Source organism: Panthera leo, chromosome E1, assembly GCF_018350215.1.
Source record: "Panthera leo isolate Ple1 chromosome E1, P.leo_Ple1_pat1.1, whole genome shotgun sequence".
In the NCBI taxonomy this organism is placed as follows: Eukaryota; Metazoa; Chordata; class Mammalia; order Carnivora; family Felidae; genus Panthera; species Panthera leo.
Genome location: NC_056692.1, coordinates 37997835 through 38021375, shown reverse-complemented (window position 1 = coordinate 38021375; position 23541 = coordinate 37997835). Strand labels below are relative to the sequence as shown.

The window sequence follows — 23541 nt, the reverse complement described above, 5'->3', positions numbered from 1 at the left end:
TCAGTTCAGGTCATGACCTCGCAGTTTGTGAGTTGGAGCCCCACGTCAGGCTCTGCACTGACCGTGAGGAGCCTGCTTGGGATTTTTTCTCTCCATCTCTCTCTGCCCCTCCTTGTGCGCTCTCTCCCTCTCTCTCTCTCTCTCTCTCTCTCTCTCAAAATAAATAAATAAACATTAAAAAAAGAAATTAATCACAGGAGTATTTATGAGAGCGTAAGAATTTGAAGCTACCAAAATGCCCAACAATAGAGAAATAGTTAGGAAAATTGTGGGTTTTCTTCTGAGTAGATGGCCAGGGAGCTGTTATAAATGATAGTTAAAAGATCACGTTCAACATCAAAAACTGCTGTAGGTATTCATGAAACCTGGCGGAAGCAGGCCACACAAATGGATGATCAGCAGGATTATAACCGTGTGAAATTATATACACATAGAAAAGACGAGAAGGAGATATGCCAGCATGGGACAGATGAGGGATGGGGGAGTCTGTTTTTGCTTTTGTTTTTCCTTGTCCTAATTCTGTGTGGTTGTATGATATATATTTATGCCGTCAAAATCTTGGGTTGGCTGATACTCCTCCCACAGCCCACATGTTGAGTCAGAGCCAGGATAAGATGATTCTTCCATTTCCAAGAAGCGTTAGGGGCATTAAGAAATGCTTGGTCTAGAAAGCTGGTCCGTACCCTCTTTCTGAGTCTGGTCCAACCCCCCACTTCCAGGGCCTCCCTAGGTCAGCCTCATCCATCCTGACACCTCTTTACACTAGGCCCTCAGTACTGATGCCAGTGCCCTTTTGTCCGGCCTGGGTCCCTCCCTTTCCAGGGCTTTCTGCGCTTCTGTGGTGACAAGTGTTCTGTGCGGGTTTATTTCAACCTGAGGCTCGAATACCTCCAGAGGGCAAATAGAGGTTATTATGTGGATACATGAGGCAAGGGAAAATAAGAATAACAGGTGATGTTATAGGAGCCCTTCCTGAGTGCAGACCTCATTCTTTGGCCTTACGTTTAATTCACCCACATACCGCCCAGGAGGCAAATGTTTCTAATACTGTCTTGGAACAGAGAGGTGAAGAGCTTGCCCAACGTTGCAGAGCTCATGAGTGACAGAGCCAGGACAAGAACCCAGGTCTTTCTGCCTTTGGAGTCCAAGGATTTAACCACTATCTCATTGTGGAAAATGAGTGGCATATTGGTCCAGACAGGGGGTGCTTCTAGACAAGTGATTTTCAGCTTTATTTGCAAAAGAATCCCCTGATAAGCTTGTTCAAATTAGGATTTTGACCCAGCAGGTTTGGGGTTGGGGCCTAGGATTCTGCATTTCCAATGTGCTCCCAGGTAATGCAAATGCTGCTGGTCCGTGGGGCATATTTTGAGTAGCAGGGATCTAGAAAAACATTCTAGGGTCTCATAAGGCTTCATGGAATGGGGGTGGCAGTGAACGGGATGCTCCCTCCCCCAGTAATCCCACCAGCACCTCCTGGGTTGGACCCAGCTGCCTGGAGCACCGTCCTGACAAGCCTGGCTGGCCAGGCCTCTCCAGCAGGCCCCGCAGGGTGCCCTTGGTTGCCTGCCCCAGCATTTTCACCTGCCAGTTGGCTGGCAGTTGATGGGCCGATGGTGACAGCTTAGCCGGAGTTCCTGTCCAGAAACGTCTTGAGCTCAGCCAAGGTAAATGCTGTCCCGCTGTCAGAAATGAAGTGCCTGGCGGGCTCCAGGCATGAATAATTGAGGCAGAAGAGACATTGTCACAGCGGACGTTTAGGATGGAGCTGGGGTTGGTTTTGAGGAGGCAGCCTCCACCATGAAAACCTGTCTTGGAAACGTCCCACAAAATCATCGTAATAGCTCCTACTTAGCAAGCACCTACTGTGGACCAGGCACTGGGCTAAGAGCTTCACATTGATATGTTGTGTCTAATCCTTTCAAGAAGTCTGTGAGCGACGTTACTGACGAGGGACTGAAGCTCAGAGAGGAGAGTAATGTTCGGCACCAGCTACTATGTAGTAGAGCCAGCTTTTGAACTTGGGTCCGTTTGACTCCACAGACCCTGCACTTGATCCTAGAGCAGTGGTTTTCTTTTCTTTTCTTTTCTTTCTTTTTTTTTTTTTTTTTTTTTTTTTTGGAGCAGTGGTTTTCAAAGTGCACCCCGTGGAACCCTAAGGGTTCGCAGAGGTGCTTCCTGCACGGACTGCCATGGAATGGAGGGTGGTGGAGAAGGAAGTCTCACAGCAGGCCGGGCTCCAGGCCCTTTTTCCTTCCCCCAGAACAGCCATACTTTGATGTGATGCATGTATTAAGTTTCCACGGAAGATTAATTGGAAGAAAGGATTTCATGACCAAGAATGTTTGAAATCTACATCATGCCGCCTCCCAGAATGAGTGTGGATTGCGGAGCGGGGCTTTTCAAGGAAACAGTTCTCTTTGGTGGACTTGCCAAGTCATCTGGCTCAGGCTATGCCCCCGACCCTCTGTGAGGTCAGGCCACCACTGTCATGGCTTCTAGCCTGCAGTCCACAGTGTCTGGAGGGCCGCCCTCAGGGGTAGTGGGACTTCCCCACAGACCGCAAGTCAGTGGCAGGCCTGAACCGGGTGAACTCCTGGGGCAAGTTCACTGCCAGGCACGGTCTCTAAATCCTTTTTGAGAGACGTGTGTATATGGATTACAGTGAAGAAGCCTGCAGTCTGACCTGCCTGAGGAGGCTGCTTAGGACCTTGCTTGTATTAATTAGGATACACATTCAGCTATTTTAATAAATGCTCAACTGATGATGGACTTGGGCACGAGCGTTTATTCTTCTCCCACATGTAATAGTGTGAGCATAAGTAAGCAGGCTTGACATAGCATCTCCATGGTGTTGGGGACCCAGCTTCCCTCTATCTTGCTGTTCTCCCCTCTGCAACTTATGTCTTCCATGTTGCGGTCCAAGATGGCTCCCCTTTCCTACTGAGGACAATCATCCTCCTGGCCTTCCATCGGCCAGACATTGTCATGTAGCCACACTTAACTGTAAGGAGGGCTAGGAAACGTAGTCTTAGGTGGGTGGCCATTTGCCTAATGAAAACTGGAAGGGGGGCACCTGGGCGGCTCAGTCCGTTACACATCCAACTCTTGATTTTGGCTCAGGTCATGATCTCATGATTCGTGAGATCGAGCCCCACATGGGGCTCTGCACTGAGCGTGCGGAGCCTGCTTGGGATTCTCTCTCTCTCTCTCTCTCTCTGCCCCATCCCCTGCTCAGATGCTCTCTCTCTCTCTCTCTCTCTCTCAAAACAAATAAAATGCAAACATTAAAAAACCCTGGAAGGTTCTGCTTCTAAAGGAAGAAGGAGAGAATGGTTATTGGGAAACATTTATCCAACTCTGTCACGGGTGAACTTCCTACATCAAAACTGCTGGTGCTGGTGGCAGCATGAACAGAGGCCTGCAGGAGAAAATGGGAAATGCCCCTAAGGTTGGGGAATCCCACACTGGCTCTTTTCCCCTCTGTAGTCAGTCAAGAAGCCATCAGTGACTGGCTTTATAGAAGAAAAACATGGCGGCCTGTGTGTCGTCAGGGAAAATTCTCCCAGAAACTGAGTTTCTCACTTCTCTCTTCCCATTCATATTCTCACTGTCTGTGCCGGTGAAGGACGTCTGGGGTCTCTCTGGATGACCCTCTGATCACCCCATGAACAAGACTCTTCTAGTTAGTGCCCTTTTGGTTCCGAGGAGCTATTTGAACTGTGTCAGGAGAAAGGTTTATAGTGAGGGGTAGAGGCGCATCTGGGTGGCTCAGGTGGTTGAGCGTCAGACTCTTGATCTCGGCTCAGGTCGTGAAATCAGGGTCTTGGGATCAAGCCCCATTGTCAGCTCTGTGCTGGGTGTGGAACTGCTTGGGATTCTCTCCCTCCCTCTCCCTCTGCCTCTCCCCTGCTTGCCCTCTGGCACGCGCTCGCTCTCTCTCAAAAAGTAATATATATTTACCGAGGGCTAGAGACCTACCGTGAGATCCAAAGAATGGAGATAACGGACAGCCTGACCTCAGAAACCCGGAAGTCAGTCAGAAACCAGGGCTGCTTTCTCTGTGTCTTCAGGCCCACCTCAGTGCTGGCCTCTCTCTCTTTTCTTTTTTAATGTTTTTCTTTATTTTTGTTTTTGAGAGAGAGGCACAGAGTGCAAGCAGGGAAGGAGCAGAGAGAGACAGGCTCCAGGCTCCGAGCTGTCAGCCCAGAGCCCGACGCGGGGCTCGAACCCACGAACCGTGAGATCAGGACCTGAGCCGAAGTCGGATGCCCAACCGACTGAGCCACCCAGGAGCCCCAATTCTTGTCTCTTTTTTTACTCACCCAGCATCTATTTATTGAAGCCAGATGCACATGAGGTCTTCCTTCTCCTTTCTGTGGACAAGCAGTCACGCTTAGGACACAGTCACCCACGTTCTGCGCTTGCTGCCCTGACGGACTCGCCCCTACTCTGCTGTGTCTCAGCTGGTGGAGCCGAGGCCACCTCTTCCTTGCTCTGAGAGCGACTCCCTAGCTACTTTCACTTCCTCAGAGAAGAGCTTGAGGAGTCAGGGGACTTCCTCCTGTGTGCAGGACGTCCCGGCTATGGGATGCTTTCCACAGACTTGGAAAGTCTTCCCAGAGGAAGCAGCTGTTTCCTTCACACGTGGCTTTTGTATCACCTGCCACTGGTGCTGAGGGAGGATGCTGTCCTTGTCACCAGACCACGCATCCTCAGCACAGCCTCCGGCCCCGTCGGCTGCGGGATCCTTGTGACTGAACGCATTGAGCAGACAGATCCCAACGCCTGCCAGGTGCCAGGTGCCAAACCCTGCACTAGGTAGGTGCTGGGGGTGAGGAGATGAGCATGACGTGGTCCCCTAAGCTCTGTGTCCCGTAAAGGACCCACGCTGGTCCTTCTGATGTGAGAAGTTTTAACCAATGACTGAAAAGTGGCCCACGGCACCTTCCAGTGGGGCAGTAACTTAAAGACCCGAGAAACAACAGACAGAGGAAAAGCCATTGTCATGGCGCGTGACTGCCCCGGTTTCAGATGGGGCCAGTGAGACGCGTCCCTAGTCACCCCACCCTCTGCCGTCTTAGCTGAGGCAGCAGAGACGTGTTAGCATCTGTTTGGGCTTTCCGACCGCAGAGCGTGGCTTCTGCCCAGGCCCCTCATGTCTGATGCGTGGAGATTTGGCAAAAGCTCTCACTGGTGAGTCCCAGGAAGGAGGTCATGGAAACCAGACCCTTCTCCAAGCCTCCAAGCAGCGGTTTTAAACACAGGTCTGCTCAGGTTCCTAGCTAAGCGCTGCATCTGGTTGACTCCCACCACACCGGCGGGTGTCTGGTCCCCGTCTGGTGCCGCCTCGCTTTGTTGGGTAACACGATCCCATTCTGGACACCAGAATGCGTGGTGGTAGAAACAAAACAGAGGATAAGCAGGTCTTCGACGAGCTGTGCTTTGTGACCGTTCACTCGTCAGCACGTCCTCCAATAAAGCCTATACTCTTGTGCTTAACCACCGTAGCTAAAGGCAGAGCTCACCCGTGTGGGAATGGTCTCACAGGAAAGGTAGGTGTGAGGATAAGAAGTCTAAAAACCAAGTAAATCATCACAAGTGTGCAGCATATTGGGAGGGAGAAATCCAGGGTGGGGTGAGTAACGGGGGCATCAGGGAGGTGCTCCTGAGCTAGTGATTGCTGACTTGAGGCCTAAAGGAAAAGGAGGACTCAGCTCCTGAATGGAGTGGGAGAGAGGTTTTGAGGCCCAGGAGGTGCCAAGGCCCTGAGGCAGACAGCACTTGGTGATTTCAGGAAGTGAAGAAGCCCAGCGGGGCTGAAGCACACAGGGTGTGAAGTACATGGGGGTGGTGGGTGGGAGCCAGACTACCATGTATCAGGAAGGGTTTGTGTTTTTGTGTCACAGAGGGCTGAACGAGCATCCCTCCAGAATATCATTGGGAACCCAGGTTCCATCCAGCTCATCACTTCACCATCCTTACGTGGCTCTTGTCCTCATCCTCACAAGATGGCTGTTGAAGCTCCCGTCATCTTATCTACATTCCAGGCAGGAATAAGGAGAAGGGCAAAGGGAAGAGGGACAAGCAGTCAAATGTGAGCTGCACGAGAATCTTCACTTATTAGCCAGCCTATAGCACGTGGTAACCCTTAACACATCCAGGGAATGAGGTGTTTTAGCTGGCTACATCGCTGCTTGCTACAGGGCCCAATGTTCTGTTAGCAAAGAAGAGGAGGGAGTAGATATTGTATAGGCATGTCCAGAGTCTGCCCCACAGGGCCTTGTAGGTCATGGTAAGGAGCGTGGTCTGCATCCTGATACAGCTGGGGAGCCATAGATTGTTCTAAGCAGGGCGATAACATGGAAGGGGGAGACGACTCAGGGTTGCCCTACTTGAGCCACAGCAACACATATCTTTCGGCCTACATATCAGTTTTCTAGAACTGCTCTAACGCATTACCACAGACGTTGTGGTTTAAAGCAACAGACATCTATTCTCTCCCGGTTTGGGATGCTGGGAGTCTGAAATCATAGTGTCAGAGAGGCCATGCTCCCTCTGAAGACTCGAGGGAAGAATCCTGCCTTACCTATTCCTAGCCTGGTGGCTCCTGGCTCTCCTTTGTGTTGCTTGGCTCATCAGCTACATCACTCCAATCTCTGCCTCTGTCGTCACATGGCCTTCTTCCCCGTTTCCCTGTGTGTCTATATCCAAATCTCTCTCTCTCTTTTACAAGGACACCCACCATTGGATTTAGAGCCCACCCTAATCCAGTCTGACCTCATCATTTTTTTTAAAGTTTATTTATTTATTTTGAGAGAGAAAGAGAGCACGAGCAGGGGAGGGGCAGAGAGAGAGGAAGAGAGAGAATCCCAAGCAGCCTCTGCACTGTCAGCGTGGAGCCCGGTGTGGGGCTCGAACCCACGAACCATGACCTGAGCCAAAACCAAGAGTAGGACATTCAACCAGTTGAGCCACTCTGGCACCCCCCAGTCTGATCTCATCTTAAATTGATTATGTTTGCAATGATTCTACTTCCAAATAAGGTCTTATTCATAGGTACTAGGGGTTGGGACTTGAATATACCTTTTTTGTAGGACACAATCCTGGAGGGCGTGCAAAGGGACTAATGTGCCATCTAGATGCTGCTTTGCTCTCTTGGGCTACTCGTTTCCCCCTCACCCGTGAAGACAGCCCAGAAATTAGGGAGGTGGGTTTACTTCCAAAATTTTGACCCAGTGCCAGGTACGAGGCAAAAGGAAGGGGTCTGGGCTCCTGGCACGGGGCTGTCCTCACCTTGGCAAATACGTCTTCAGCTCTGAGGATGTGAGGGTCTTCAGTCGCGGGTGCAGGGGCAGCCTCACCGATCCCTGCGTGTCAGTGGCTCATAGCTTGGGGTGGGGGGAGGCATGGAGGGAGCAGACATTTAAATAATGGGCTGAATGGTATCTAAACGTGAGTGCCTTTCTTCCAGCAGGCAAAATTTTAGGTTCACTGATGCCCTTTAATAAACCACTTCTTTGTCTGGAGTAAGTGGGGGGAAATGCAGGCTGGAGCCATGGCTGTGGCAGGTGGTCATAGCTGACCCTAAACTGGCTTCAGAGTTGGGGTCCTTCAGACTGTCCAGTGTAGTGCTATTCAGGTCCCCTTCCCTTTTTGCTTTGAGGTGGAGTAAAAACTACTCACACGTGAGTCCCAGGAAACGGGCTGGGGGCCATCACACTCGTCTTCTGGGCACATCTCTTTGCATAAGTTGGTGTGCATAGAGCTTTGTTTCTCGGCGGGTGATTTTTTTTTTTTCTGTTTTCATTTTTTGGGGGTCAAGATGGGAATCCTCCTCAGAGGTGGAGGAGAGCTGAAGGTGCAGGGGGCAAAGACATATGGCATCTGATCCCCTGGGGAGTGGGTGTTAGAAGCAGACCCTGAAGGAACTGCTTTCCCAAGGGAGGCTGTGAGTTCTGGGCACCAGCACAGTGGCTTCGGTGCCCATGGGCGGAGCTAGGAAGCAGCGCTTCCTCCTCTGGGTCCCCAGGGTGGATAACCGGCGGCAATGGGAGGTGGCATCATTGGCACGAGCACTGGCCCTTACCCCAGGGGTGGTGGCATCAGGGTGGGCCCCTCAGGTGGTCTTATGAGTAAAACCAGAAATCCAACAAAGGTGGGTCCATGTGACCCAAATAGCACACATGAGTCACCTCTTGAGAACTCCCGTGGATGGCGGGGGCTATTTGCAAAGGATGGATGTCCTCACTGGGCAAGTAGCGGGGAGAAGATCGATGAGAAGGTGATGGTTTAAGCTGAGCATTGAAGAAGTGGGGATCTGCTAGGGGAGAAGGCAAGGAAGGTCGTTCCAGGCAGGAGGATCAGCATGTGCAAAGGCATGAGTGACCACTGGTGGCCTGAGACTGTCAGGGGAGTCTGAGCTGGTGAGTGGGTGCACAAGGCTGCACGGGGCATGAGAGAAGGCAAGAGCAGTGATGCTAGAGACAGTGGAGCTGGCTCCTGATGAAACCTCGCATGTCAGGGTAGGGTTTGGGTTTTGTCTGGAGGACGGTGGGAGCCCCAGATGGCTTGTGAGCAGAGCGATGTGGCCTCGCACGTGTTTTATGTGTGTTTGACAGCCACGCTGAGGGTGGGTGGAGGGGTGGGCAGTCTGGAGGCCGGAGGGAAGGAACCAGGCAGTGGCGGTGGAGATCGCCCCCTCCCCGCCACACCATGTTTCTTCTGCTCATCTTCCCCCCACCCTGCCCTGACCCCAGGTCCCCAGAGCATGTCACTTGTCAGAAGAGCAGAGTCTGCCTCTTGGCGGGTGGAAAGAACAGGCATCCCTCGTCGCTGCTCATGCTGGTCCCGGGGCAAGAGCTGGCTGGGCAGCTGGCGGCTTGGCAGGGACAACATGGTCTGCTCTGACGTGTCTGCAGCCACTGCCACTGGACAGCCTGATTAATGACCCACCGCGTCCAGGTCTCCTCACGGGTCAGCAGCCCCGTCTCGGCAGCGGCAGCCAAGCGAACCAGCCTGTTCTGCCTCCTTCCCCCCATGGCTGGCACTCCCAGATGGGCCGAAATGCTGTGACATCGCCTCCTCCCCTGGCCCTGCCACCCTTTCTGCTAACTATTTCCTGTCCTCTTAAAAGTCCTGGCCCTGAATTCTCCCGTGCAGAAGAGGCTTTACAGAATGAACTCCCAGCCTGCCGCGTTCTGGCTTGTTTTCTATCCTCCCCGCATCGGGCGCGTAGCAGAAGTTAAAAATATGTCTCAAAGGAACCATTGCTGCTTCTCTACCCTTTCTCTCTGCGGGAAGGTCTGTGTCTGTGTGTTCCATTCGCATAAGTCCCACCTCCTCCATCAGACTAGCGATTTCCCAAGATCAAGGGTCTGCCTCCATCTTTGGGCTGGTGGCTTCTAAGATCCATTTTTTTTTTCTTTTTCCTTAAGCAGGGTAACCGCAGGGCAAGGACTGGGTCTCCCCTTCAGTCCGGGGGCTCCCCAAAGACAAGAGCTCTGTTTGGGGCTGCCTTGTCCATCTCTCCCTCATGTCCCAAGCTGAGCTCTGCCTTGGGCGTGCTCTGTGGGTACTCAGGGGCCGCAGGGAAAGCCTCCTGGCCTGTCTGGGAACGGCAGGGCTAAGCGTGGGTACAGCGGGTGTGGATTTGGCTGGGGCCAGAGCCGTTGGGGCATGGCGAGGGGCTTGGTACTGAGCTGTCGTCTGGGGCCAAGGGGAGCCCAGGACATCCAGGCCTACAAGAGCCTTCAAGGCCACAGGCCCAGTGTCGGGGAGGGCTGTGACTTCGCATGTGTGGGGGGGAGGAGCAGAGGATGGCTCCTGGCCACCTGCTCCTCATACCTCCTGTGGGCTCTGTCTTGGTGGCGGCAGGAAGACAACCACAGCTACTATGTGTCCCGTCTGTACGGCCCGAGCGAGCCCCGCAGCCGGGAGCTGTGGGTAGACGTGGCCAAGGCCAACCAGAGCCAAGTGAAGGTCCACAGAATCCTCTCCAACACTCACCGGCAGGCTTCGGTGAGTATGCCAGACCCTGGCAGCGCTGCCCTGGGCTGGGAGGCTGGGGGCCAACCCTCCATGCCCGCTCAGTGGGCATGGTTGTGACCTGAGGTCTGTGATCTGGGAGATGCTTTCCGGGGAACCCTGGGAGGGGGGGCGGTGGCCAGAGTTAAGGTGGCCACCTGTGGTCCTGGGGGCTTGCCCTGGACGTGCCTGCCCCCTATGTTGTCCAGACAAGCATGGGGCAGTGTGGGCGCCCAGCCTCCTGGCCTACAGCATGGCCCATGCTGACTCTCTCCCGTGCCCTGCAGAGAGTGGTCTTGTCCTTTGATTTTCCTTTCTACGGGCATCCTCTGCGGCAGATCACCATAGCAACCGGAGGTAAGGCTGTGTTGGTGGGACTGGGGGAGATTTGGAGTCTCAGCCAGAACGTGAGGGACCTACCTGGGGAGGTTTATTGGAGACAGGGGTATATAGAGAGACTGGGGAGGGTACCGTGTTGGGCTCTCTCAGGACCTCACTCTCAGGAGGGAGAACAGTGTGTGTGTGTTGGACCACCTTCCTGATGTTGGCTGACTTTCCCATGTGTGTGTGTGTGTGTGTGTGTGTGTGTGTGTGTGTGTGTGTCCTTCTGGGCCAGCTCAGGCTAGCGTGGGCAATCCCTGTGGTCCCCGAGCTTCTGAGTCTGTGAATGAGAGAGAGGAGGAGACTTCACGAGAACGTGATTCTTGGGATCAGGCTCCTTGTCAAGATGAGGGGCCCATCTTTGATTCCTGTGCCCTTTCCCAGGGACAGGGAGAGGTGGGAGTTCTGTGCCCACCTGGAGGGGCAGGGAGAACCTTCTCTGGCCTGGGGCCCTTTTGCTCCACACACCAGACCCAGAGCCCAGCAGGTGGGGGCTGGGGACAGAGGTCCAAGATTCTCTTACGGCTCCACCTGCACTGTCCCTTCCTGCACAAGGAAGCAACCTCTCTAGGCCTTCTCTAGTGACTTCTGTGCATTTGTCCGCACCCCAGGCTTCATCTTCATGGGTGACACGATCCACCGGATGCTCACGGCTACTCAGTATGTGGCGCCTCTGATGGCCAACTTCAACCCTGGCTACTCTGACAACTCAACAGTCGCTTATTTTGACAATGGTGAGAACAGATCTCAGAGTTTAAGTCACCTGGCTCCAGGGCACAGCCCCTTTAGCAGAGCCCAAAGTCTAGAGAGGACAAGGGACTTACCCACGGGCACAGAGCAAGGCCACCACCCCACCTTCCCATGTTCAATTTCCTCATCTAGAAGATGGCAACAAGATGCCTGCTACCTAGCAGGGTCTGACGAGATAACAGAAGAAAAGTGCTTGGCTCTTAGCAGAGGTGACGAATATCAGAGACCTTTGTTGTTTCTTACTCTCACCAGATTGTCCCTTGAGCACCCAATCACCCTCAGACCTATGTGGGCCGCCGATTCTGCGGGGCCCTCCTCCCTGCACTACCTTCCTGTCCAGCCGGGTCTCTGCTCCCCTCCCTAGGGACGGTCTTTATTGTTCAGTGGGACCACGTCTACCTCCAAGGCCGGGAAGACAGAGGCAGCTTCACTTTCCAGGCAGCTCTGCACCAAGACGGCCGCATTGTATTTGGCTACAAAGAGGTGAGTGAGCTTAGCTGCAGAGGCGGCCGGGTCTTGGAGTTTTTCATTCAGCAAATATCTGTAGACAACCTGCAACGTGCCAGGCATAGGCCTCGTTCCTGGGCAGACAGCAGGTAATGAGATGGCCATAGGCCCTGCCCTTGTAGAGCTAGAAGTCTGGTTGGGGAGATGGACAGGAATTGCAGGGACAAACGTAGAATCACCACTGTGACAAGTGTTCCTAAGTCGAGGTGCCTGGTGCGAAGGGAGCCTTTCATGACGCTCTTCCTTCCTTTCTTTCTTCCTCCCTCCCTTCCTCCCTTCCTTCCTTCCTTCCTTCCTTCCTTCCTTCCTTCCTTCCTCCCCCTTTCCTTCCCTCCTTCCTCCCTCCCTTCCTTCCTTCCTCCCTCCCTTCCTCCCTTCCTTCCTTCCTTCCTTCCTTCCTTCCTTCCTTCCTTCCTTATTTTCTTCCTTTCTTGTTTTCTTTCTTGTTTTTTTTTTCTTTCTTTCTTTCTTTCTTTCTTCCTTCCTCTTTCTTTCTTTCTTTCTTTCTTCCTTTCTTTCTTTCTCTTCCTCCCTTCCTTCCTTCCTCCCTCCCTTCCTTCCTTCCTTCCTTCCTTCCTTCCTTCCTTCCTTCCTTCCTTATTTTCTTCCTTTCTTGTTTTCTTTCTTGTTTTTTCTTTCTTTCTTTCTTTCTTTCTTTCTTTCTTTCTTTCTTTCTTTCTTTCCCTTCCTCCCTTCCTTCCTCCCTTCCTTCCTTCCTTCCTTCCTTCCTTCCTTCCTTCCTTATTTTCTTCCTTTCTTGTTTTCTTTCTTGTTTTTTCTTTCTTTCTTTCTTTCTTTCTTTCTTTCTTTCTTTCTTTCTTTCTTTCCCTTCCTTCCTTCCTTCCTTCTTCCTTCCTTCCTTCCTTATTTTCTTCCTTTCTTGTTTTCTTTCTTGTTTTTTCTTTCTTTCTTTCTTTCTTTCTTTCTTTCTTTCTTTCTTTCTTCTTTCTTTCTTTCCTTCTTTCTTTCTTTCTTTCTCTCTTCCTTCCTCTTTCTTTCTTTCTTTCTTTCTTTCTTTCTTTCTTTCCCTTCCTTCCTTCCTTCCTTATTTTCTTTCTTTCTTTCTTTCTTTCTTTCTTTCTTTCTTTCTTTTCCTTCCTTCCTTCCTTCCTTCTTTCTCTCTTTCTCTCTTTCATGAGGCTTTTTACCTCAGCAGAGGTCAGGGGAGGCTTCCCTGAGGAAAAGAGTTGAAATCTGCAGGATGTGTAGGAGTTGAGGAGTCAAAGAAGAGAGAGAAAAGCACATTCAAAGGTCCTATGGCAGGACAGAGCATGGCTGGTACAAAGCATAGAAAGAAGACAGCCAGACTGGAGGGGAGAGTGGGGAGCAAGACAGGGCAGGAGAACACCCAGATTTGCCTTTGAGAAAGGTCACTCTGGCTTCAGAATGGAGAACAGGTTGTTGGTGGCTCAGAGGAAAGGTTGGGAGATGGTTTTGGGGAGAGAGGTGTTGCCGGCTTGGAGTAGGGTAGGGTAAGATGGAGAGAACTGGACAGATTTAAGAGGCAGTTAGCAGGCTAATTAATAGGATTCAGAGATGTGTGAGGTGGGGGAGGGCGGCGATGAAAGAAAGGGTGACTCCCAGGTTTCCGGCCTGCGTGGAGGTATGGCAAAGAAAAAGGAAATGTGCTGGAGATGGTTGGAGTAGACTTGCAATTTGAATGGGGACCCACTGGATTTGAGATGTCCTTGAGTCCTCCAAGAGGTGGCACGGAGCAGGCAGAGGGCTGTGGAGGTCAGAGGGGACGTCCAGGCTGGTCCAAGGGTGTTTTGAGGGGGTAGATGGAGCCTCTTCTCCCCGGCTGCAGATCCCTATGTCTGTCCTGGAAATCAGCTCCTCCCAGCACCCCGTCAAAGCAGGCCTGTCAGATGCCTTCATGATTCTCAACCCGTCCCCGGATGTACCAGGTGAGTCCCCAAGGGTTCCGTGGAGCGCTCAGCGGGCTTGGACTGAGCTCCGACTGACCCAGACCGGGTTGGGGGCGGGGGGACTGGCAGTGGTGGAGGTGGCTGGATGGCTGATTGCTGAGGGGCGCTGAAGGAGGATGAAACATATAATGAGTTCTAATTTTCCTTCATTAAAGCAGAGGAACCATTTTTTCCCAATGAAATCTCCAGTGGGAGGCGACGCTCTGGGTTTGGAGGGGAAGGGGGGCCACTCAGCACCGCATCCACTTAGAAATTCTCCACAGGCACCAGATTAGGGTTTTTGAGTCCTTCCAGAACACAACCATGATTACATCCCCACCCCACGTGATAGGAGCATCACTGGGGGTTCAGGGGATGGAGGCCAGTCCCAGCCACATTATTAACCGTCTACTTCAGGAAATCACATCTCTCTATCCTCAGTTGCCTCATCTGTAAAATGGGGGTGTAGCTGGAACAGTGCTTTTTCCTTCCTGGTCCTCCTCCAGTTCTGATATTTTTTGGCATCAGAGCACTTTTTCTTCTTCTGATCCCCTGCTCACCCCCATGGGGGTCTTGAATTCACACTTCTGGGGGAGGCACTGTAGGCACACTATCCATTGCTTCTGGACCCTTGGCTCAGAGTCTTTTGAACCCGACCTCTTCTGCTGTGCTGTGTATACAAAAGTCCCTCTGTCTAACCTACAGGACCCCAAGCAGGAGACCCTTGTCTGCTCTTCTCTGTCCCTACCGGTGCTTGATGGGACCAAGGAACATTCTGAACTCCACCCTAGCCACACCAGGCTGGTTGAGAGGATGTGCTTGGGGGCCACCAAAGTGCTATCCTGTAGACGGGCACGGCACTACCTTTCTGGACACTCCAGGGCTTCCTGGGGAAGCGTATTTACTTACATCTGTTGGTTGAGTTCCATCAATACACATGCTCTGAGTTCCTGCTATGCACTGGGCCACTATGTTCTGGGTGCTACTGAGATACGATGAAGAGGAAGATATGGAGGGATTCGTCATCTGAGCAGAGCCTCTGTCCTTAACAGAAATCTGAGGGAAGGGACCAAGGGCTCATGTTAGAAGTCTTTATCCAGGAGCCGCCACGTGCAAGGTTGAGTATAGTGTTAGGGGCTTGGCTCTGGAGTTGGAAGCGTGGATTCGAGTCCAAACTCTCTGTAAGCGTCTGACCCCTGGCAAGTCACTTAACCTCTTAGAGCTGATTTCTCTGTCGGCAGTTGGGGATATAAGTGGTTCATGCTCCCTGCAGTGACTTGTGAAGATGAACACGGTGACGTCCAACAAGTGTTTGGCCTGATGTCTGGCACGTCGAGTTTGTGAGTCCTATATTAGAATATCTTTCCCTGCCAGCCTTTATCACGCGACTCAGTATTTTATAGTCCAGCAGGGCGTCTGGTACAGTAGCAAACAGTGCAGAAAGAGGAGCACGTGACATCCTGATGCTGGTGTGTCATAGGTCAGATGCCAGGACCACGGCACTTTCATGGGACTTCTGCAACGAGTAGCAAAAAGTCACATGCTAGAGCGGCTGTTTGCACTTGCTGCACCACACCTTGGAGATTTGTGCCATTAAACATGAATTACCATCCTGCTCTTTATGAATGCTCTCCCTTATCGGAATCTATAAGATGATATTTTTTTTTCATGAATAAATGTATCCGGTCTAAAACTCAAAAGATACAAAAGGCGGTATAGAAAAAATCAGGTTTCTCTCCCATCCCCGACCCCTGTCCCCTAATTTCCCTTCCTGGAGGCCACCAGGGCTACCCGATTATTTCTAGAGCTATAAGCCTACAGGTAAGTATATGTTTGGATATTTAACACAGAGAATGGCATGTGGTGTCACTGGTCTGCACTTGAACAAAGTATATCCTGCCCATCCTTCCGTATCAGCCCACACCTCGTTCTTTTTAATGGCTACTTGATAGCCTGTTGCATAGATGTACCTTAATTTAGCCAATCCCCTGGACATAGGCTTTACAGTTCCCAATATTTCGCTACAACAAATAACGCTGCAGTGAATATTCTTGCAAACAGCTATTTTTATGCCCCTTTGTGAGTATTTCCATAAAATATGTTCCCACTACTCCACCTACCCATCCTGACCTTCCCTGAACACCCAGGACACTAGCAAGCAGCTCACCAAGCCTCTGCTCCAGGCAGCATCAGTTCTAACTGGTTGGGTAGCACATGTACTGAGCTGGTTGCTAAATAGTTTCAGTGTCACTCTGATTGTATTAGTTAGCTATTGCTGCGTAACAAATTATCCTGAAATTTAGCAGCTTAAACACACACACACACACACACACGTTATCCCAGAGTTTCTGTGGATCAGGAAGCAAGGCACAGCTTAGCTGCGTCCTCTGGTTCAAGGTCTTGCACAGGCTGCTCTCAAGGTGCTTGCCAGGTTACGGCCCTCTCAACAACTGTTTGGGGTGGGGGTCTGCTTCCAAGAGCTCTCACGTGATTGTTAGCAGGGTTCACTTCCTTGAGGAGGCCCCCCCTTGGCTCCTGACACGTGGACCTCCTCATAGGACAGCTCATAACATGCTAGCTGGCTTCCACCAAAGCAGGCAAGCAAGAGAGCAGTAGAGGGTGAGCAAGACAGAGGCCGGTCTTCTTGTAACCTAATCTTAGAAGTGCCATCCCATCACTTTTGCCATATTCTGCTGGTTAGAAGCAAGTCGCTAGGTCCAACACACTCAGGACAGGATTCCACAGGGTGTCAACACCAGGAGGCAGGGCCACTGGGGGCCATGTTAGAGGCTGCCTGATCACCACACGGATAATCCCATCCCCAGGCTCTGAGATTTACAATATCTTTTTTTTTTAAATAAATTTTTAATGTTTTATTTATTTTTGAGAGAGATAGAGCACGAGAGGGGGGCAGGGGAGAGAGAGAGGAAGACCGAATCCAGGCTCTGAGCCCGCACAGAGCCCGACACGGGGCTCAAACCCACGAACCGTGAGATGGTGACCTGAGCCAAAGTTAGACGCTCAACCGACTGAGCCACCCAGGCGCCCCTGACCTTTACAGCGTCTTATGTAGTCATCCTCCCAGCACTGTAAGTGGGGTCTGTACTTTCTAAATGAGGACAGAGGCTCAGAGACGCGAAATGACTTGCTTGTGGTCACGTGGCTATGAGAGAGACCTGAAACCCAGATCTTCTGTTTTTCTTAAACCCTGGAGTCGACCATTGAGACTTGCTAAATCTAATCCACCCCCATTCCAACCAGAGGGGTAAATCCTTTCCTCCTCAGTTCCCCAAAACACCCACACCTCCCAGGCTGTTTTGCGGGAAAGGCAGTTCTGAGTGTCCACGTCCCGCTGCCCGTGCGCATTGCTGAACCCCGCCTGCCTCCTCGGTGGCTCCCTCACAGGGCTTTGTGGGCTGGCGGAGTCTCAGGAAATGTGTGTTGGATCCAGCTGTTGTATGAGGGTGAATTAGAGGAAGTCGGATCCCCCAGGGAGTGTCTGCCTCTGAGGTTTCTCTGTGATTCTGGAATGAAAGGCTGTTTTAGAGCAAGCCAGGGAGATACGGGGAGGCGGGAGGAAGGGCAGGGGGTGGCCCAGCTGACACAACAGGAGGCAGGGCTGTGTTGTGGGAGCTGCTGGATTAGGGGCTCCAGGTGCTGTTTGCTGAGGTGTGAGGTCCACCCGCCAGGGAGAGCCGCCACCTGCCCCCCCCCCCCGCCCCAGACACTGTCCCGCAGCTCCCAGCCTCTCATCCCCTTCCTCCTGTCCCCCATTCCTTCTCGTCACTGCCAGATCTGATCATGTCATTCTCTGGCTCCTTGTTGCTTGCACCATGAAGTGAAAATCCTTAGTGCGGCATTCAAGGCCCCGTGCAGCTGGCACGGCCTACCTTCATAGACTCCTCTCTAGACCCTCCCATCACCTGCCATTCTCTGTCAGGGCATCACCGGTCTGCATGCTCTGTTCCCTAAGCATGCCAAGGGCTGTCCACATCTCTAGGACCCGGTTCCTTGCCTAACACGGCCCCCATTTCAACTCTTTTGCCACTTGGCAAAACTCTCCCCATCCACTGCTGCAGCTCAGATGTTGCTTCCTCCGTGCGGCAGAACTCACGGTTTCCTCAAGCACCTTCTCCCCAGCGCTCAGCCTTGTGCCTGCCGCAGGGCAGACACTCAACAATGAAAAAATCGCACAAGAATGAGTGTCACCGAAGGGACCTTGTCCTCTGCTCTCTGGTGCCCCCCAGTGAGAACAGGGGCCTGATGTCACTTGCGGTGGGGAGCGAGTACTTGGGTAATTAGTTGCATCTCTAGCCTGGGCTCCAGGCATAGACGTGAAGAGGAAGATTGAGGTGTGGGTGGGGCATATTCATATGCATGCGTTTTTCTGGGACAGCATCCATGGCCTTCACGGGGCTTCTAAATGGGCCACCACCTCTGCTTTGGGGAGTGATGGATTTGATGTGGCTGAGAGGTCAGATTCCTCTGGGTCTGCTATTCAACCCACAAGTAGAGAATTCGTTTGGCTTACGATGAGCTGCCAAATAACAGTAAATCCCAAATAACCATGGCTTAAATGAGACGCAAAGCCAAGGACAGCTCTCTGGTCTGTAGTTCCCATTATCGCCACAGATATTCCCATTGTCCAAGCCCACCTCGGACACCGCCACCAGAATGGAGGGTGTCCCTGTCTTTGAAACCTAGCTCCTCCCTGCCTGGAGTGCCAGGAGAGGTGGAGTTTGGTTTCCCCACTATTCCAGAAACCCCCAGCCCCTGAACCTGGCCTGGGGGACCGTCTCCTTCCCCAGGCTCCAAATACCTTCCTCCCACCTTTACCTGAGGGTGGAGGGAATTCAGAGCAGTCTCGCTCCTGGGATTGAGGGGAGGAGGTGCTGCAAGCGGCCAGAGTTCTTCTTGCCATTTACATATATAAACTGCTACATCGATCTTGCAGCAGAGAATCTGCAGAGCATGCCTGATGCAAAGATCTACGTGCAGTTAGCAGCAGCCAGCAGAGAATCTGCAGAGCATGCCTGATGCAAAGATCTACGTGCAGTTAGCAGCAGCTATTTGCAGAGGCAGGCAAAACACACAGGGTAACTTATATGCTCTTTATTTGGCTGCAGGGGCCCCCAGAAGTCAGTATAATTTCCTCTATTCACCCACAAGTCAGCATAATTTCCTCTATTCATTTGCTTAAAAAACTCTTTCTTTCATGGACAGCATAAAAGCAACGTTAGTGTAGCGACGTCAAAACTGAGATGCTGAATTAGTGGAATCAGTTAATGAGGATTTCATTATTAAGGGCTCCAAACTGTAGTCCTGTTCCTTTGTGTTTACCTCTGGGGGTCCCTGCTAGGGCTCCATTCATGATTATTGAATGAATAATCAAATGAGCAAAGAAATACATGAACGAGTAAGTGAAGACTTTTTCTGGAACTGCCATCTTATATCTTTTGTATTGTGACCCACCCATTTTGGAGGGCAGTTTGTGACAGGACTTGTCCGTCTGATCTCTTCTGACTGATCCCACCCTTCCCCACTGTTGTCTTGTTTTGAAACAAAACGGGACACGCAAACCTCTCTTTTGAGCCATTAACATTTCTTGGTGGGGCGCCTGGATGGCTCAGTCAGTTAAAGCATCCAACTTTGGCTCAGGTCATGATCTCACGGTTTGTGAGTTCACGCCCCGCATGGGGCTCTGTGCTGACAGCTCGGAGCCTGGAGGCTGCTTCAGATTCTGTGTCTCCTTCTCTCTCTGCCCCTCCCCCGCTTGCACTCTGTCTCACTCGCTCTCTCAAAAATAAACATTAAAAAAAATTTTTTTTTTTTTTTAAATTTTCTTGTTTGGGCAGCTGGGCTTTCTGTGTCTGGACCCTAGTATTTCTGAATCTTTGATGAGTGGAAACAGAGATAAAGCAGAATGTCTCAAACTGCCAGAAATGTGGCTTTGGGGCAGCCTCTGTCTCAGTTCTGGAGAGATCTGTTGGTCATGCAGATGGACGTCATCGTCCTTGGGTGAGCCCCAGATGTTGGCGAGCTAATCCAAAAGCAAATAACTCAGGCGGGGATATTAAGAGTTCTGTTTATAGAGAAATAAAAATATTCCCAAAGCCATACACTCAATCAAGTACAAGTTGCCAACAGTTGAAGTGAGCAAATATTTTTAATCAGAGGTATATTTCCATACACCCACCCTCCCCCCCTCCCCTTCCTACCACACTCATCTCCCCTGCCTTGGGTTAGGGCTCTGTCAGGTTTTGCAGGGCATCTGACCCTGTCTGGCTGCATCCTCACTTGAAGCACATCCTCAACTCTGTTCCCCAGCCCAGGTGGTGGGGAGACCCATCCCTAGATTCTGGTGTGAGGTTTGCTGGGAACCTCGCCTTCCCTGGCTGCTGTGTGTCTGTCTCTACCCCTGAACTGGGCGCCTTGACAAGTTCATGCCTCCATTTTGCCCAACCCTGGCTCCATTGGTCCCTCCCATTTCTCCTTCCTTCTGATCCTGGGTGCAAGGTCTCTCTCACATCCTTGCAGGGGGGGAAATCCTGAAAGCCAGCTCTCCCTCCACTTGGAGTTCTCAGTTAGGAAGGGGCATGTCTGGCTTTCTGCAGCCCATTGGGGGCCGCCCTTTTGGGAGAAGCCGTGGCCTGTGGTGGGCTAGGGAGGAAGGGCATTCTTCCTTTGGGCTGTGGGCTGAAGTTATAATAAGTTGCTGAGGTTTTTGTGGCTACCTATAATCCATTCATTCATTTACAGTCATTTCTTGAGGCCCTGTTATGCGCAGGGCCCGGTGCTAGGGGCTGGGGGACAGACACAAATAACTAGCAGGCTCTGCCCTGGGGGAGCCCACAGCCTGGTGGGGCAGGTGGCCAGCAAAGTTGATACTGATGGAGCAGTGTAACAGGTGACACTAGACATTGTGCAGGAGGCTGTGAAGCTCAGAAGAGGGGCCACCAACTAACTGTGCCCAAGGAGGGTGGAGAAGCCTTCAAGGAGGGTATGACCTTTGAGCTAGCCTTGAAAGAGGAAGCAGATAGAGGAAGAAAGATTCACATAGACTCCAGACCCCATGGTCTCAGGCTCCTTGGAAGACCTGGAATTTCACTTTTTTCCCCCCTATTACATTTTCGTGCTCAAAAGGATGATTTTTCAGAAGGAGAGACAGCCTCTGGGGGTGGTGGGTGGGATGGAGCTGTGGAAGGCTGCCTGGGTGTCCCCTATCTAAATTTTTTTTTAATGTTTATTTATCTTTGAGAGAGACAGTAAGACAGAGAGACAAAGCGCTAGCTGGGGAGGTACAGAGAGAGACACACACACAGAATCCGAAGCAGGCTCCAGGCTCTGAACTGTCAGCACAGAGCCCGACGCGGGGCTCGAACTCACGGACTGTGAGATCATGACCTGAGCCGAAGTCGGACGCTTAACCAACCGAGCCACCTAGGCGCCCCCTTGATTATTTATTCTTAAAAAAAAATTGTACATGTTTCCCTTCTACTCTTTTAGAAACACAAATCCAGTAGTCCCCCACCTTATCCAAGGGAACATGTTCCAAGATTCCCAGTGGATGCCTAAAACCACAGGATAGTACTGAAGCTTATGTATACTATGTTTTTTCCTATATGCACCTACCTATGATAAAGTTTAATTTCTAAATTAGGCACAGTAAGAAATTAACAACAACCAGTAATAAAATAGAGCAATTGTAACAATATAATGTAATAAAAGTTATGTGAATGTGGTCTCCCTCTCAAAATATCTTATTGTACCAATCTCACCCTTCTCGCGAGGATGGGAGGTGACTGATACAATGCCTGTGTGATGAGATGACATGGCGAATGACATGGTTGACCGCGGATAACTGAAACCGTGGAAAGGGAAACTGCAGATAAGGAGGACTACTGTAAAGAAACCATGGGGGCACCTGAGTGGCTCAGTCCGTGAAGCGTCCAACTTCGGCTCAGGTCATGATCTCGCAGTTGCGTGAGTTCGAGCCCCGCGTCGGGCTCTGTGCCGAAACCTCAGAGCCTGGAGCCTGCTTCGGATTCTGTGTCTCCCTTTCTCTCTGCCCCTTCCCCTACTCATGCTGTCTCTCTCTTTCTCAAAAATAAACATTAAAAATTTTTTCAAAAGAAAAAAAAAAGAAACCATAACCACGGTGCGCTAGAGACCTTTGTGAGGAGTCACACGAGCAGAGTGACCACATCTTTCCCCAATTCTGTGTTCAGTGACTCCAAACTGGTAGTTTGGAATCAGCACGGGGAGTATTTACATCACAGAAATCAGCAGATGCCACAAGTCAGGACTCATTCATTGCATAGAATGTTTCCAGGACATTCTGCAGTTGGGAATGTTTCGGGGGCTGAGGTGTCCATCATTACTCTGCTGCAGAGCAGTGTGGGGTCATAGGAAGACAGCATGTCTTAGCATCAGACCAACTGGGGGTTCAATCCTGGGTTAAGTAGGAGGCATTGATTCCAAGATTGGGGATAAATATATGATAGAAACGTAGATGAGATGTTCTTTTAGGAAGCAGATGCTCCCCTGGATTCTTCATTCAGGAGGGGGTGGGGGGATGGGACATCCAGCCATTGCACAGGATGCTGAGAGTTGAGATGCTCAGCTGAGAGAGAAACATGTATCCTTGCCTATTCTGGGTTTCTAGTAATAAAAACCCAACTCAACAAGCTTAAGTGGAAAAGAGGATATGAAGTAGCCCAAAGAACCAAAGGAAGAATTGATTGCTAGGGAGACAGGGACCAGGGCAGGTCCTGGGACACCAGAGCCTAGAAAGCCACCAGAACTTCCTGCTTCATTGGACCTGTGGCCATTCACAGACCTGGAGCGTGCATTTTCTCAGCTTCATTACTGGAAAGCAAAGGGTCTTTTGTTTACAGTTGAAAAGTCCCAGGGAAGGTCTCTGATTGGCCCAGCTTGCTTCAGATGCCCAGCCCTGGACCAATCACTGTGTAGCCAGGGAGGCGGGGTCATGGAGGAAAATGGTAGCTTCAGGGCAGGCCACATGTAGGAATGGACTAGGGGTAGTATCCCCAAAGGGGATGCTGTTTCCTAAAGGAAGAAGGGGTGCTGGGCAGGCCAAACACTATGCAACCCCTTCCCCTTGTAGGGAAGCTCATTCACAAAGCTCAGCACCTACCTGCCTGCCTTTCAGAGCCTAAGGAAATCAACCCCAAGTCATGGTTCTTGGGTGGGTATGGGGATGTCGTGGGAAACATCAAAGTATCACAGATTGTCATTTTAGGAGAAGTCATTTCATCTACAATTCCACTTTTTTCCTCCCAAGGGTGTTGTGGGAGGTGTTTCTGTCTTTCCACATCACAAATGAGAAACTGAGGCCTAAGAAGGGGAGCAGAACTGGAATCAGAACTCAGGTCTCTTGACTCTGATGTCCTGTAGGGAGTTCGTGCAGGGACTGAGGCAGGACATAAGCCAAGCCCCAGGCCCTAAACCTTGCTCTGGCTTCCAACCGGGAGGGGAGAGTTTCTCTAAGTTCAGCCTGTGCATCTGCAGATGTTTGCAGAGTGCTCACTGTGGGTCAGGTTCAGGACCAGATGCTCCCAGTCTAATGGCTCCGCCCTCCAAATAGACCCTAATGACCACACAATATGGTGAGTGCAGTGGGAACATGACACCTGGCCTGAGTGGAGACGGGGACGGAGCTGGCTAAGGAAGGAACCCTGCGCTGGATCTGGAAGGTTGAGCTAGACAAAGAGAGAAGGGGTGGAAGAACATTATGAATCAAGAGAACAGCAGCTGTGAAGGCTCAGAGCCATGCAGATGCATGGGAGCTCCTATGTCCTGACCTCAGCAGCAGCCGGGCCTCTGCCCTGAGCAGTTTAACCTGCCTACAATACAAAGCTCTCCTCTCAGGGTCAGTTCTTGTCTTCCTGTCTCCCTGCAGCTCCAACATCATTGTCCCACGTTGATGAGCTTACTTCCTGCCCTCAGT

At 51.4% G+C, this 23541-nt stretch overlaps 1 protein-coding gene across 1 annotated transcript in view; it reads left to right on the top strand.

Annotated features, from left to right (window-relative positions):
• PLXDC1 (plexin domain containing 1) overlaps positions 1-23541 on the top strand; it is a 63466-nt gene that overhangs the window by 19639 nt on the left and 20286 nt on the right. The window contains exons 3-7 of the mRNA XM_042915844.1: positions 9877-10020; positions 10314-10383; positions 11019-11141; positions 11522-11640; positions 13472-13571. Of these exons, the coding sequence (XP_042771778.1) occupies positions 9877-10020; positions 10314-10383; positions 11019-11141; positions 11522-11640; positions 13472-13571 (556 nt within the window). The remainder of the gene's footprint in view (positions 1-9876; positions 10021-10313; positions 10384-11018; positions 11142-11521; positions 11641-13471; positions 13572-23541) is intronic.